This window comes from Antedon bifida, chromosome 7, assembly GCF_963402885.1.
Source record: "Antedon bifida chromosome 7, ecAntBifi1.1, whole genome shotgun sequence".
In the NCBI taxonomy this organism is placed as follows: Eukaryota; Metazoa; Echinodermata; class Crinoidea; order Comatulida; family Antedonidae; genus Antedon; species Antedon bifida.
The window spans coordinates 12,641,268-12,655,541 of NC_136232.1; the positions used below are offsets into that span (position 1 = coordinate 12,641,268).

A 14,274-nucleotide genomic window follows, 5' to 3' on the forward strand; every position below is an offset into this window, starting at 1 on the left:
ATGATTTCAAATCTGCAACCACTAACTTCTAACGCATTCCCTTAAAGGTTGACGCTTTGTTAGTGTATAAACCGCCGGCAGCAAATTTTGCTTTTTTTTGTCGATGTGTCGCGAGTGAACAAAATGTGTCCGTAAAAACTACAAAATATCAAAAACAAAATGGGACTGAGGGGCGTATTTATCTTTCTCTGTTTTATACAAGGGTGTGATTCACTTATTGAAGGCTTATATTGTGGGAAACAGAACTGTTATGATGGTAGGCATAATGTATTTATTATGAACATACAGTGCGTGTCTCTGGTAGGCCTAGCTAGGCTAGGCTAGTGTTGTGGCGATTATTGCTGCTCGCTGACACTGTATGTTTGATTAAAGTTGGTTCGTCCCTTCTTGTGCTAGCCACCTTGTGTCCTTTTGACGACCAATTTGTTATAAATGTGTGATGGTGAAATTACCTCTAAATTATTGCGCCTACATCTCACCAGCTCCAGGCATACAGACCCGCCCTAGTCTACTGTAGATTCTAAGACTAATTCTATCATATCTGACTTTTAAAGGTTCTCATATAATGATTTTAGCAACTTAGGCCTAGCTAGGCTAGGCTACGTCAATCACAAGCAAGTTAACATTTGAAGTATACTGGTAGTGGTGCAGGTGTACAGTATGCAAATAGAATAGTGATGTACTGTATGCAAATGATTTTTAATTATTTTTTATTCAGGTATAAAAAAGAATATTGCAGGTTGGCAGCCAAAAAGTTGAAATAAGTTGCATTACAAAGTTTAAAAATTACAAAAAAACTTATATAAAAAATAAAGGAATTAATGAGTGAAAATGATTACACAGTTGATAACATTTTGTTGATTCACTTTTGAAACCAATTGAATTGTAAAATAAAGTGCTTTACCTAGAGAAATTCAATTAAAAAACTATTTTATACACTTTCTAAGATTAAATGAAATATTAAAAAAGAAATTGCAAAATATATAAGAAATGGTTTTTCACGTTATTTTTGTTATAATCAAAATGAATTATAATCTGTCTGCTGTGGTGTGTGATGAGTTCATTAAAACCATTTCATTACCACAAAATTAAAATTTTTAAAAGTCAATTTTGATTTAATAATATGTATCCCTTTTGTTGAAAATACTAAATTAAAAATTTAATTTAAAAACAAAATAACCTAACAAATCTAATAATATTTTTTTAAAAAGCTGTCTTGCAATTATCCTTAATCGTAAACAGTAAACTAAATCTCTGTCTTTTTTAACAATTTTTTTCTTTAGTTTTGAATATCTCAAGGGATGCAACAAAAGTAAGTAGACCTACTGCAGTGTATTACAATGTATTTTGCATCATTCAATAGAAACCTACTTAGCCAGGGGTGGATCTAGGTGGCTGGTAGTAACTGGGCATGCCACCCCAATTTTTGTCAAACACTTGACATATTTATTCAATCGCCCTGGGTGGAAGGTTGTTCAGGAGGGTTTATAGCTTATTTGGGTGTAATATGGTAACATGTATAATCAAATAAATACCCCTATATATGAAAAAAATACAACACAATTAATATTGAGAAGTGATAAAAACTATTTGAGTGAATAGTGTATGTATTATACACTGGTAAAAAGATGTTGCAGCTCTATATCTGTAAATATCTATACAATTGTTTTCTATATTAAGGGAGAAATCAGTAAGAGTTACAGACGTTTAGCAAGAGTTTACCATCCCGACAAATATAAGGTAAAGATGAATTCAATATTGTTTGTAAATTAATAATAAGCAATATCAAAATGAACTTTTAACAGAGTGAAAGATACTGGACATACATAAAATGGTATAAACAGTTTCCATTATAACACATCCAACAGTAACTTACCAACACTGCAAGATGGATAAATAATGATGCTTATATTTATCTCATTTGAGGCTTAGTGAGTAGAGTAGAATAAAAACAGTTTACAATCTTGACTCTAGATCAGGATCGTACCCCGGACCTTGGAAAACATGTTAACCAACCAGCTGCAAATCTACTATTATGGTATAAAATATAAACTCAAATTTGTATAATTTTTCAGGGAAAAGATGGAGAAAAGAAATTTATTTCCATAAGCAATGCATATGAAATCTTGAAGGAAGAAGATTCCAGACAAGATTATGATTATATGTTGGATAATCCAGGTAGGATAAAGATTATCTAAACACTGTACAGTAATCATAACATAATGAGAAGAAATATCTATTTATAATTTTTACTAAACATATGTTAGTTAATCCAGTATAATTAGATGATCCTATTGTGAAAAATATAAGTGTTACAAACTTATAAAGGACACATTTCAAAAACCATTTTTATTACACTATATTTTTAAATAAACCAAGAACAATAAATACTTTTTAATGGGGTTTTTTCAGATGAGCTGTACAGAAATTATTACCGGTACTATAGTAGAAAGGTCGTTCCAAAAGTTGACCCCAAGATTGTTGTTACTGTAACAATTACAGTTGTTTCCTTAATTCAGGTGAGCAGTATTAATATTATTTTTAAATTTAAGCTCTGTCTACACTATCAAACTAGTTTGTTATGATGTCATCATGTCTATATACATGCACATCACATACAGTTTGATAGTGTAGACAGAGCTTTAGGCACAAGGTTTTTCAATCTTAAATTTGCTCACTGTACATACAGTACAGTACATCATTCTGTCAAACATACACACACAAGTCTTTGGGAGTGCAGTTGTCTTGTCTTGAGAACAAATCCTGACATGCAACAGGATTTGAACCAGGGACAGGGGTAGTTCGGATAATTTAAAAAAATATAATGATTTGACATATTTAACCAAAACATTATTGTTTTCTATATTGAAACATCTAACAACTGAACATAACATAGTTGAAAATGATCCACAAAATATTTTGGTCAATTCCACGATTTGTTTTAAATTTTTTAAATGTTCAACTTCAGCAATCTTATGTTTGACATCAAACTAAAAATAATGTTATATACTTTTGGAGGTACACACCTAATTGGTGACCGTGGCTTAGGCTGCTTTTGTGCTTTCCTGGCAGCTAGTGACTATGATTTTATATTTTTTTTTTGCGTTGTGTTTGTTTAATTTGTTGATTTGTATTATATTTTGTAAAATGTATCTTTTGCCTGAATAAATAACAATACTTTTAGGATATTTAAGTGATTAAAAAAAAAAATGATACAGACATATTTCCATTTAAAATATTATTATTACAGTAAGCATAGCCAGCATTTTCACAGTAAAGTTTATTTCAATATATATGCTTTATAATCAATAATCAAAATATATAACAAAAGACAAGCTTCCTAAGAATGGTGTACTGCAAATACCCAACAAACACAATAAGACAATTACTGTAGATTTTGGCGACGCCTTCAAAAACAATAAGGTAAATAACAGTGATTTGAATAATAATACAACTTAACACTAATTCTTATTGGTCTAATACATCATGTGACTGCTTGAAGGTGATTATTAAAAGTCAGTAACATTTAATTTAACCACTTGTCACCTGAATGTCATTCAGCACAGATTTCTCTATTTATGCGAAGTAATTCATTATGCCGTTAACACCTAAGGAAAAGATGGCGCGTTATCGAAAGCGCTTGAAGGAGGAAGGAAAATATGATCAGGTGAAAGAGCGAGAGATGAAACGAAAACGAGAAAAGAGAAAGAATATGACAATCAAAGAACGAAACAAGTATTTAGAAACTGAAAGAGAGTATAAGAGGAAGAGTAGAGAAAGAGCAAAGGCTGCCGAGAATATAGGTATATCAAAACAAGTTATGGAACAAATGGAGAAATGGACTGAAAAAACTTTACCTCCTACTCCTAAACAAAGAAGTAGATATGTGAGAAGACTTTCAAAGAAGTATATAATTGATGATGATGGACATCTACTAGAATTTAATGGAAATAGCATTCAAGATGTTGCAGTTAAAGCTGAGATTTCTACATAAGAGATGACATATCTTGGCAAAGTGCTAACAGAAAGGACTTTGTCTTGGCAGACAAGATGCCAGTCCAAACGTTTCTTGGTAATGTCCCTTAAAAGAGTGCTCAATCATTCTTAAATGAGAATCCTAATGTCAAGATTGGGCTTTTAAAATGTTGCCAGCTGCGTCCTAGCCATGTTAGCCTTTTCTTCACAATCAATGCATGTGCAGATATCATGAGAACTTTCAGTTGGTACTCAAGGAAATATACCTACCAAATTTATTTTGATCTTGCCATCCCTATGGCACATTGAAATTCTAACTTCTTGATCAAGTAAACCAACAATATGATTAAATCCACAATACTCGACTCAAATGTAACATATACTGTACAGTTTAAAACATATTTTTGCATTGTATTATGCAATTATTAGTTTTTTTAATGAACCCGATACATTATTTCATGTAATGGGTATGTTACCACAAAGATTGGTCAAATATATTCAATAAAATTGTAGTAGTATATATTTGTAAAATTGTTTTTTTTTGTCTGGCTGTTACCATTCATATTAATATCAATATTTAACTATAGATATTGATTTTTGGAAGTTTGCCAATTTTATTGTATTTGGAAGTTTCAAGAATAAATTTACCTCAAAGTTTAGATTTATACTTCTTTTCTACAATATTTAAACCCTTTTATACTGATGAATGAATGAATACAAAAAAATGTCAGTATGTTACCATAGAATTGCCCATATACTGTAATAATAACATGACAATTTTCAACTATTTTTTAGTAAACGATAGGATACATTGTACATGAAACAACACAGTATCTTCTGTTATGTTTAAGATACTTTTTATTTTGCAAACTCGGGTGCAAATTAATCATAATAAAGGACAATCAAACACAGGGAAAAGATTTACTGTGAGTTATATATAGATGAATACAAATTATTATAATTATCGCTATCCTGCCAAACACACTTAAAATTTTAATTAGAATTAAACATTGTCACATTTTAATAGACAAAGATTTAAAAATATTATTATTAATTCATTTTCAGTACTATGTTTGGTGGGCACGTTACAATGAAGCAATCAGTCAGATTATGATGGTCCCAAAGTACAGACTAAAAGCTATGGAAATGGCTTCATCGCAAGGACTTCTATCAAAGCAAAAGAAGAAAGATAAAAGAACAAAGGTAGGGCTGATCCAACTTGCTTCACACTGTAATTTATCAATGTATATTCAATTCAATACACATTCATTAACTCTCTTTGACAGTAATACATAAGAAAATACAAATAAATAATAAATATAAGTAATATGATTTCCTAATTTATTATCAGGAGGAAATAAAGGAAGAAGAAAATGAAATATTAAGAAAAATAGTAGAAGAAAATGCAGATATACGGTAGGATAAATATTAGAAATATTTTAATACTTATTCTACTGCAGTAAAATGTACATTTACTGCAATAACATATGATTTTAATTTATTTGTTATAATAGTTTATGAGGCAGTCACTACAGTAAACAATGTAATGATTCCCAACATATGCTTGCTAAATTATTGCAGAAAAATAATGTTAAAGAGCAAACAAAAAGTAGTTACTGCATCATTATTTAATTAAATGTTTTTAAGGAACCCTTTTATTTTGTAACTAATGATCTTTTTTTGTAATCATGCCTTCTCAGTTTCTATCATTTACTATTTCTACAGAGGGGTATACTGCAAGCCAAGTGTTGTGGATGTACTATGGGTGCAGCTATTTATATTTCCATATTATATATATAAATACATTGCATGGTATATACGATGGATTTGGAGGTTTAATATCAAGAAAGAGGAATATGGGGATGAGGAGAAGAAATACCTTATAAGGAGCCACTTGAAAGTATCACAAGGGCAGTTTGATGTAGGCCTACTTTTATTTATTTTCTAAAGTTAGACCTATATTAAGTGGAAACTTTCCTGTGAAATATATTATCTTTTAACACTAACCAACCCTTATTCAGGGGACACCACTATCTATGGGAAACCTTGTTGGGTACCAATGGTGTCCTCGTAAGCTTTGTTCCTATTCCTAATTTGCCAATGAAAACACATACAACTGATCATATGATAATAGCCTAGACATTGTATGAATACATTTTAATTGGTTGGCAAACACAACATTAAAGATAATAAAATCAGGAAAAGCTATCACAGTTCTTAAAGATGAACGTATTGCAATGTTAATTAATTAATCACATTATTTTTTATTGCTAGGCCATTCCTGACGAACAGAAAGATGTGTATTTTGAGAGGGAAGCTTGGATATTAGACAATTTTAAGGTAAAGTTATGTATGCCTTTTTGATGTTAAACTAGTCTTTTGGAAGTGACTTCATTAGACACAGAGCAAGATTTTTACTAAACATTTTAAACTGGGCTAATACTAAATTTAACCATTATTGAAGATGTCCCATAAACATAATGTAATGTACCAATGACATACAAATTTATATGCAAAGGTTATACTGTACTGTATAAAATATATATTCTCTCTTTTTCAAACCCATTTTGAACTTTGTACTGTAGATTTTAGGCCTCAGTGATTGCTTCTTCTATCCCTAATACAATTTATTTAAAGAAACTTTAAACCTACCAGTGATACACTGGAAATTAATTATTTATAAATAAGGAAGAGTAAATCTGTGATAATGAGAAAATCCACCCCAAATAAGATCGTCATATTTATATGCAGACCAGCAAGTCTTTAAGGTGTGATATATATAATGTAAATTGTCATTCATTGTAAAGTTCTATCTATCTATTATATTTGTAGGTACTTAAAGAGGAACTTGTAGAAGAGGAAAAGAGAAAGTTAGCAAATAATAGCAAATATAAAATGTATAGAAGGTATATGAAGAATAAGGGGGTTGGAAGAATGACGTTTGAAGATTAAAACAACTTTGTGTATTAATTAGTTAGGTGCCCAACATGTGCACTAGGGGGCTTAACATGCTTACAAAATCTCTTTAGGGGTATATTCAAATTTGTGAATGCATTTGTAACCAACATGTTGTAAAGCTCTGTCTACACTATCAACTTTTATGTGACAAAAAAATGTGATGTGCCCATATAATGGACATGATGATGTCATATCACTATCATATTTGAGCACATCACACTTTTTTTGTCAAACTAGTTTGATAGTGTAAACAGAGCTTCAAGAGGTGACTCCTACTAATCTTCCCTAGTTGAGATGATGTTGATGCCACATACGATACTACATTTACTTCAGTGCACCACCCACTGCACAACTTTTTTAATATTACTGTGAAATAGCTCTAACCAAGGCAATAAAACAACTCGTAACAGTCCTTTGATCTTATGACTGGCAGCGACAAATACCAACAGTACTGTACTATGTACATATTCTCCATGGCGTACGGTGTCTGTTAAGGGGCATAGAACTGATCGTATTGCAACCACAGATAAACTCTTTGATCTCCGGAGCTCACACCCTAACACAGTTATGAACATTGAACTATTCAGTAGGCAAGCAATATATTAAAATATCTGTTACTTTCTCTTTAATGGAAAATAATAAGGGTAATGTTTAATTTTGGATCTGAAAATGATTCATTGAAGGTAAATTTTTCTATGTCTCTATATTTTCTATTGTCATTGGACAGGCTTGCCATCAACTAAACTAAATGTATTCAATCTTATGCAAGGATGGTTTTCTCTATTGAAATAGAACTGGTAGCTAAACATTTTATTATTTTGATTTTCCCCTTTTAAATACAACAACTGGGGACTTTTTTTTTTTTCTAGAGAAAGTTCTACAAGAACAATGGTTCGTTAGGTTATGTCTTTACCTCACAAATATTTATTTATATCTTCACAATTGCATTAATTACATTTTAAGATTCGATCTCATTGTTAGACCTTTTTATTGGATTTAATGCTGTTTAAAATTGTTCTACATTTTAAAAAATCTAAATATATTACAGATATTTTGCTTTTGTTCCTAGCAACGTTTTTAGCACTCGATTACTATACATTTTTACAGAACTTGCATAGTATATTTTTCTTTTCTCTTACATTTTCGTAATTTCAAAATTGCATACTGCTTTCTTTACTAAACTATTTGATACAATTAAATGTTAATTTGTCCAAGGTCAATAATATTGAAATGGTCTGTCTACTTGATTTAAAACAATAATAGAATATATATATATATATATACACTACGTCCCACCTCAATTAAGGGGACACTTTGTTTGTTCCTGAAGCAGGGCCGTAACCACCAGTATGGTGGGTAAAGTTTCAACCTTTTTGGCAGAGGCCTTTGGTAACCCCATAGCCTGCACAGGGGATTGGTCCCTCTTGTTGCGACAACTGCACCAATTTGATTCTCTTGGCTACGTCTTATGTAATACTACAGTAATAAAGTGGACTATTTTATACAAGTACATCAGTGTCCAATGAGGGATTTAAAAGGATATATCTCCCATACACCCACTTTTTCAGATTTTTATATTTTTTACTGTAACATTGTATGTTACTCAACAGTGTCTTACCAAGCTGTAGTAGTGGTTTATGTTTAACCAGTTAGAGCTTCATCATCTATATACCACCTGACTCCTGAATCAGGTGACACACCTGTTACAGGCAGGTTCATTTTATCAACAATACCACCTTTTATTCTATTGACAATGTCTACTTTATCTGCACCTGTAACTAAAACAGATACTGTTCTAGCAGCATTCAAACATGGGTACGTAAGAGAAAGTCTGCTAGAACCATCTGATGGATTTACGGTGACACTGACAAACTGGCGGTCTTCTTCAAGAGTCGAGCTGTGTGGGAAGAGTGAAGCGGTGTGTCCATCTTTTCCTAAGCCTAAAACAATGTAATCAAATATGCCATTTGTCCTCTTTCTGATGTCATTGTCATAGTAGATACTTTGTTCCTCGTCACAATTCTCCCATACGCCAGTTATTGGCATCGGATGCACATTCCTATACGGGATGCTAATGTAGTCTATCAAATTCTTAGCAAGTGATTTAAAATTTGAGTTGTCATTATCAAAATCTACACACCTTTCATCAACCAACCAAATATGAGTATCTCTCCAAGGGAAGCTGTCCAATTGGGAAAGTTCATGAAACAATGGAACTGGACTCTTCCCACCAGAAAGCGCCAGGTGGAAATATCCTCGCGACTTAATACTGAAGATTGAAGAATTATATATATCCACAGCAAGCGCTTGTATTACTTGTTTGGCTTCACCAGATACTAAAAACTCATTTCTAAATGTTGAAGTTTTAAATGCAATATTGTGTTGATATCTGTTTTCAAACAGTGGTTCATTCTGCTGTGTTACAAACTGAGTGCCAGAAGTCAATGAAACAAAATCTAAGATTTCTCCATTATTGATTCCTCCTGGGTATTCTCGTGGAATGGTACCTTCGAGATCTTTTAGAAGTGGTGACCATATTTTCCAAGACTGCATTAGGTCATCAGAAGCAATGAAATTTTGCTTTTCTCCAAGGAAGCAAGATCGTAAAAGAGCTGAGTAGGCATCTGCTTCAACAGGTGGAGAATAATGATTGAAGTCTTTGAAATCAGAACCAAATAAATTCTGGTCTTCAAATGAATTTTTTGTTGTCCAACCTGCAAAAACATTTGGTCGAGGAAGATTTTTACTTACCAAAAGCATTGGTTTGGTTCCTCCTGTACCACCAGTGTATATAACAATTTGTTTAGTGCCACAAGCACCCTCTATCCCGTCATCATTTACACAGAAAGTGTTTTGTTTAAATACTATTCTTGCATAACCAGATTTTGAGTCCATCTTTTTACCGGAGACCAACACAAAGGGAACACCAAACCATCTAGGAGAGTTTATGAATAACGTGACACCTGCAAATGTAGGAACAAGACTTGTGAAGTTGTCTGCCTTACCCAGTTCATCTCGAAGCTCTTCCTGGTAGGCTTTATACTGACCAATCACTGCATGCTGTTTTCTGATTGGCTGGATTTTGTTCATAAGATTTATTTTCTCAAATCTGTGCTTTTCAGGTGAACTGATATTTGCTGGTATTTCCATAGCAATAAGTGCTAATATTTCTGTCAGGTGATTCTGCATGACATCTCGTATAACTCCATACTCATTATAAAAACTAAAACGACCTGTATCAACAATAAATAATACGAATTACTGAAATGCGAACGCAGGTGTTACATGGTATAACGCTTTGTATACACTAGCAAACTAGTTTGGCAAAAAAAGTGTGATGTGCCCAAATATGGTAGTGATATGATGTCATTATGCCCATATATGGCCAGGGCACAGCACATTTTGTTGTCACATAAAATTTGATAGTGTAGACAGAGCGTAAGATAATGTACAGTAGGTGAATTACATTTAGAACATGTCTTTTGGTACAAAGCCTTATAGGTAGGGTATTGGTTGTACTTACCTGTGACATCAAGTTTTTCTTTCATAACTATTTCCACTCTTTCCACATGATGCTTATTCCAAATTTGTTCGTACTTATCTTGATTGAGCTGTCGGAAAGGCAAAATCGAAGATACTCCTGGTTCAAGAAACATACAATTTACATTTAAACTCAAATTAATATAGAACAAAAGATGCTTCTTATACATGAAGAATATATAATTCATGAAGAATATCATATCCAATTTATAACCAATATTAACTATGTATTAGCAAGTAACATCTTTGACAAATATTGTAAATTATTTTTAACAACTGCATGGAAAGAACGCAACAAAATTTATAATATCCTTCCATAACACAATCTTTTACTTTTCGCTCAAATGTATTGAATGTATTTTTATAACCTAATGTTTATATACTTTTTAATGTAATAATATTTTATAAATGTATTTTATTGTGTATTAGGATAAGTCCATATTTATTTTATTTTGTTGCACATCTCTTGAGAATTGTGCCTCTGTTATAAAAGAGAAACAATAAAGTTATTATTATTATTATTACAATATTAAACATTGCAAACTTTTGTGGTTCCAAGCAAGTATATATACTAGAATTTATTTCATTTCATAAGTAATGTTTGTTCAAGTTCAAGTACTGTAGTTTATCAAATTATAATGATACTTATGCTTAAATTTGTCTAACCCAGCAATCCATTTTTTTTATTTTCCTACATGCATTTGTTCTTAGGACCAAACATGTGGTGCTTAGGAAGTTTGTGGAACATTGGACTAAACCAATAGGATTTTAAATATGTACCTGTTTTTCCAAGATAATGGTCAATTCTATACATTTCCTCATCATGTAGATGTTCCATAAGTTGGTCAGACAACTTTGTGGCTGACTCTAGATCATGCCCAAAGGGCTTCTCAAGGACAACACGCAGCCATGTATTACTCACAGTAGGCCTGCAAACTGAAAGTCATTGATATGTTGATTAAAACCACCATTTTACTATACATATCTTAATAAATTGAAATGAAACAACGTATGTGGCTTCTATTGTACTGACTGTCATGGAGGCAGTATCTGTTGGCTTTTATTCAATCAAGGCCATTGTATGGCTAATCACTACAACATCCATCTATTAATAAATTACGTCTATTCATATATTGATTAAATAACATATCAAACACATTATCTAACATCTATCTATTTTGCTTTAAAAATACGACATCACTAATGACTTATTAATTCAACAATATTGTATCAACTTATGTACATATTCACGGAGCAGAGGCCTATATGAATAAATTCCCTGTGCAAGGGGACAGAAAGAATACTGTCTCTATAACTTTTCTACTTTACAATTTAGGTCAAAATACAATACTACTAAAAGTATACTGTATTATAACTAATCTTTCAAACTTTCAAGGTTGGTAAATAAATAATTAAGGTTTCAACCCATGTGCGACTATACTCAAAACAAGGTTCTGCACATTTAAGGAAGATGATCATTTCGAGGGACTGTCTATTGAACTCATTCTATAAACCAGTCCATCTTTTAACTGATGGAAATAGTCTATCTATTCCACTCATAAACATTCATTATTTTTATTATAAATACATTCTGTCTGAACACAAAGGAGCTCATGGAACGTCTAGACCCGAGTGAAAAAATCATGGAAGTCTCAAGTAGCTTGAGATGGATAGGACATAATTGTAAGAAAAGATGAAGAGTAACCAGTAAAGAGAACTTGGCATTTAGAAGTAGAAGGTAGAAAAGAAAGAAAAAGCCAAAGGTGACATAGAAAGAAAGTAGGAAAATTGATTTGAAAGAACATGATGCGCAAGACCAGAAAAAAGTGGAGAGATGGTGTAAGTAGCAGCCTGGAACGAGTGACGGTCAGTAACCCCTTGGAAGAGGAAAAAAGCTGATTCAAATAAAAGATGATGATGTCATGAAAATACTTACAGCTCCCCACATTTTCAGCAATACTGGCATATGCAAAAGCAGGTACAGACAGATAAAACCAACGACCATTTTCTTTAGCATGTTCTTGGTCTGCTTCCATTTCAAACATCTTGCAGAGTTCCTGGTACTGTTCCGCTTTCTTTAGCTGTTTGTATTGCACACGTGAAAGGAATTTCTCCCTCAAATCCTCGCAGTTGGACGAGATTGGGACTGTCAATTTGTTGCACTGAACACGCTCATTGAGAATGTTTTTCAGGAGTACTGTACCTTCCTCTGCATTAACCCTTGTGGCACCATACAGTTTTAGATGATGACCAACAGATTCCATTTCTTTAAAATAAGAATTTTAACATTAGTATGTTAATACAATACAGTATTTAAACTGGTCTATATCAAAATGACTGCAATAGTACTGACATGAAGGTTTTAATTACAGTACATTTAAACTCGCTGGGTGTGAGGAGTGATGGTAGGGATGGGGTTGGGGGTAACAGGGTATCACAGAATTTTACTGGGAATGTTTTAGACTACAGGCCACAGAGCAGTTGAGGGTACCAGCTCTGGGATGTGTATAAAATAATACACATACAATATTTATTATTGTATGCTTTTGTGTTTAGTATAAATAATATGCATATTAAGAGAGGAATACTTACTTTATATAGTATAATTTACTACTAAGATGAAAACTTACCTACAAATAAATTAAAAAATCCTTGCCACAGATAGCGTTGAGCTAGATCACCGGTAGCCCCAACGATGACAACACTGGTAATTTTAGGTGTAGGAACAGGGTGTTGGGTTGATACCATAGTAATAGCACCTATGATTAATGCCATAGAAAGCTGCATAAAACTTGCTTTTAAAGAAGTCATCATCATGACAATTATCTTAAGAAAAAAAAATTATATAAATGGGCGGTCAATATATTCAACTGTGCAAGTTTCAAGAGAAATGAACAGGATAGGCCTACAGTATTTTATTAGGTGTGATGGTAAATGTGTTTTTAAATCAAAAATAAAGGATTTTCTTTGAATTTCACAGGGATTTCTTTGTGCAATTTGAACACAAAATGACATGAAACGTAGTAAGCATAAAAGGGGAAGCCCTGTATTCACTCACACCTGCACTTGATCCGGTTGAACTAGCTCTGTTACTTAAATTCAAATTCTTTATTTTAACGAAGTAAACATTGTTGACTTATCATATTCATAAACCCATCCACGCTGCTGCAAGAAGATCGCAGCCTTTTTAGGCTCCTGCGCAATTTGAACTAAGTATTTTGATTCAAATTGTGCAAGCAAGGAAATGCTTGTGCAATTTCAAATTGTGCAAATTGCACTAACAAATGCATATGAAATATTACATATACAATACATATTTCATACAAGTCATTAGGCCTACATCATGGTTCCATCCATACCAAGTAGCTACCTGAAATAAACTAGCTAGGCCTATGGCCTAGATTTATTGTCAAAAAATGATTATTATTAGCTAAGCTACCTGGCTTCTTGGCTAGGCCTACAAACTAGACTCTAAAACACACAGGTATCACTCCCCCTGATATCCTCCTCCTGCACACAGGCCTAGCACACACACGGGGAGAGAGAGGTCAGCAGCAGCAGGAGGCCTAAAAAGTCTAGAATAGTAGGTAGGCCTTGAATGTATTTCTAGCCTAGATTACTTCAGAAACTAACTTGGAAAAAACATAAAAATATAATGTAAAATTTTAATAAATTCTCTCACTCTAGTCTAGTAGAGGCCTAGCCTAGGCCTACACGTCGTCCAGGTACGTCGTTTCGTTTGTTTTTTTATAGAAAAAACCTCACATGTGAGGATTATTCCATTATTCGTATAGGTGTGTT

At 32.6% G+C, this 14,274-nt stretch overlaps 2 protein-coding genes across 2 annotated transcripts; one reads left to right on the forward strand and one right to left on the reverse strand.

Annotated features, from left to right (window-relative positions):
* The first annotated feature begins 96 nt into the window (after nt 1-96).
* LOC144848659 (dnaJ homolog subfamily C member 25-like) lies at nt 97-7,989 on the forward strand. The gene is made up of 10 exons (XM_078705493.1): nt 97-256; nt 1,284-1,312; nt 1,681-1,740; nt 2,076-2,178; nt 2,413-2,519; nt 5,041-5,178; nt 5,327-5,391; nt 5,701-5,896; nt 6,250-6,315; nt 6,808-7,989. Exons 1-10 carry the CDS (start codon nt 160-162, stop codon nt 6,925-6,927), a joined length of 981 nt encoding a protein of 326 aa, XP_078561619.1. The 5' UTR covers nt 97-159; the 3' UTR covers nt 6,928-7,989.
* Nucleotides 7,990-8,073: 84 nt separating this feature from the next.
* On the reverse strand, nt 8,074-14,251 carry LOC144848656 (GDH/6PGL endoplasmic bifunctional protein-like). The gene is made up of 6 exons (XM_078705490.1): nt 14,156-14,251; nt 13,104-13,299; nt 12,410-12,739; nt 11,254-11,409; nt 10,457-10,573; nt 8,074-10,166 (listed from the first exon to the last, which is right to left on the reverse strand). Exons 2-6 carry the CDS (start codon nt 13,288-13,290, stop codon nt 8,575-8,577), a joined length of 2,382 nt encoding a protein of 793 aa, XP_078561616.1. The 5' UTR covers nt 13,291-13,299; nt 14,156-14,251; the 3' UTR covers nt 8,074-8,574.
* Between the last annotated feature and the right edge of the window lie 23 nt (nt 14,252-14,274).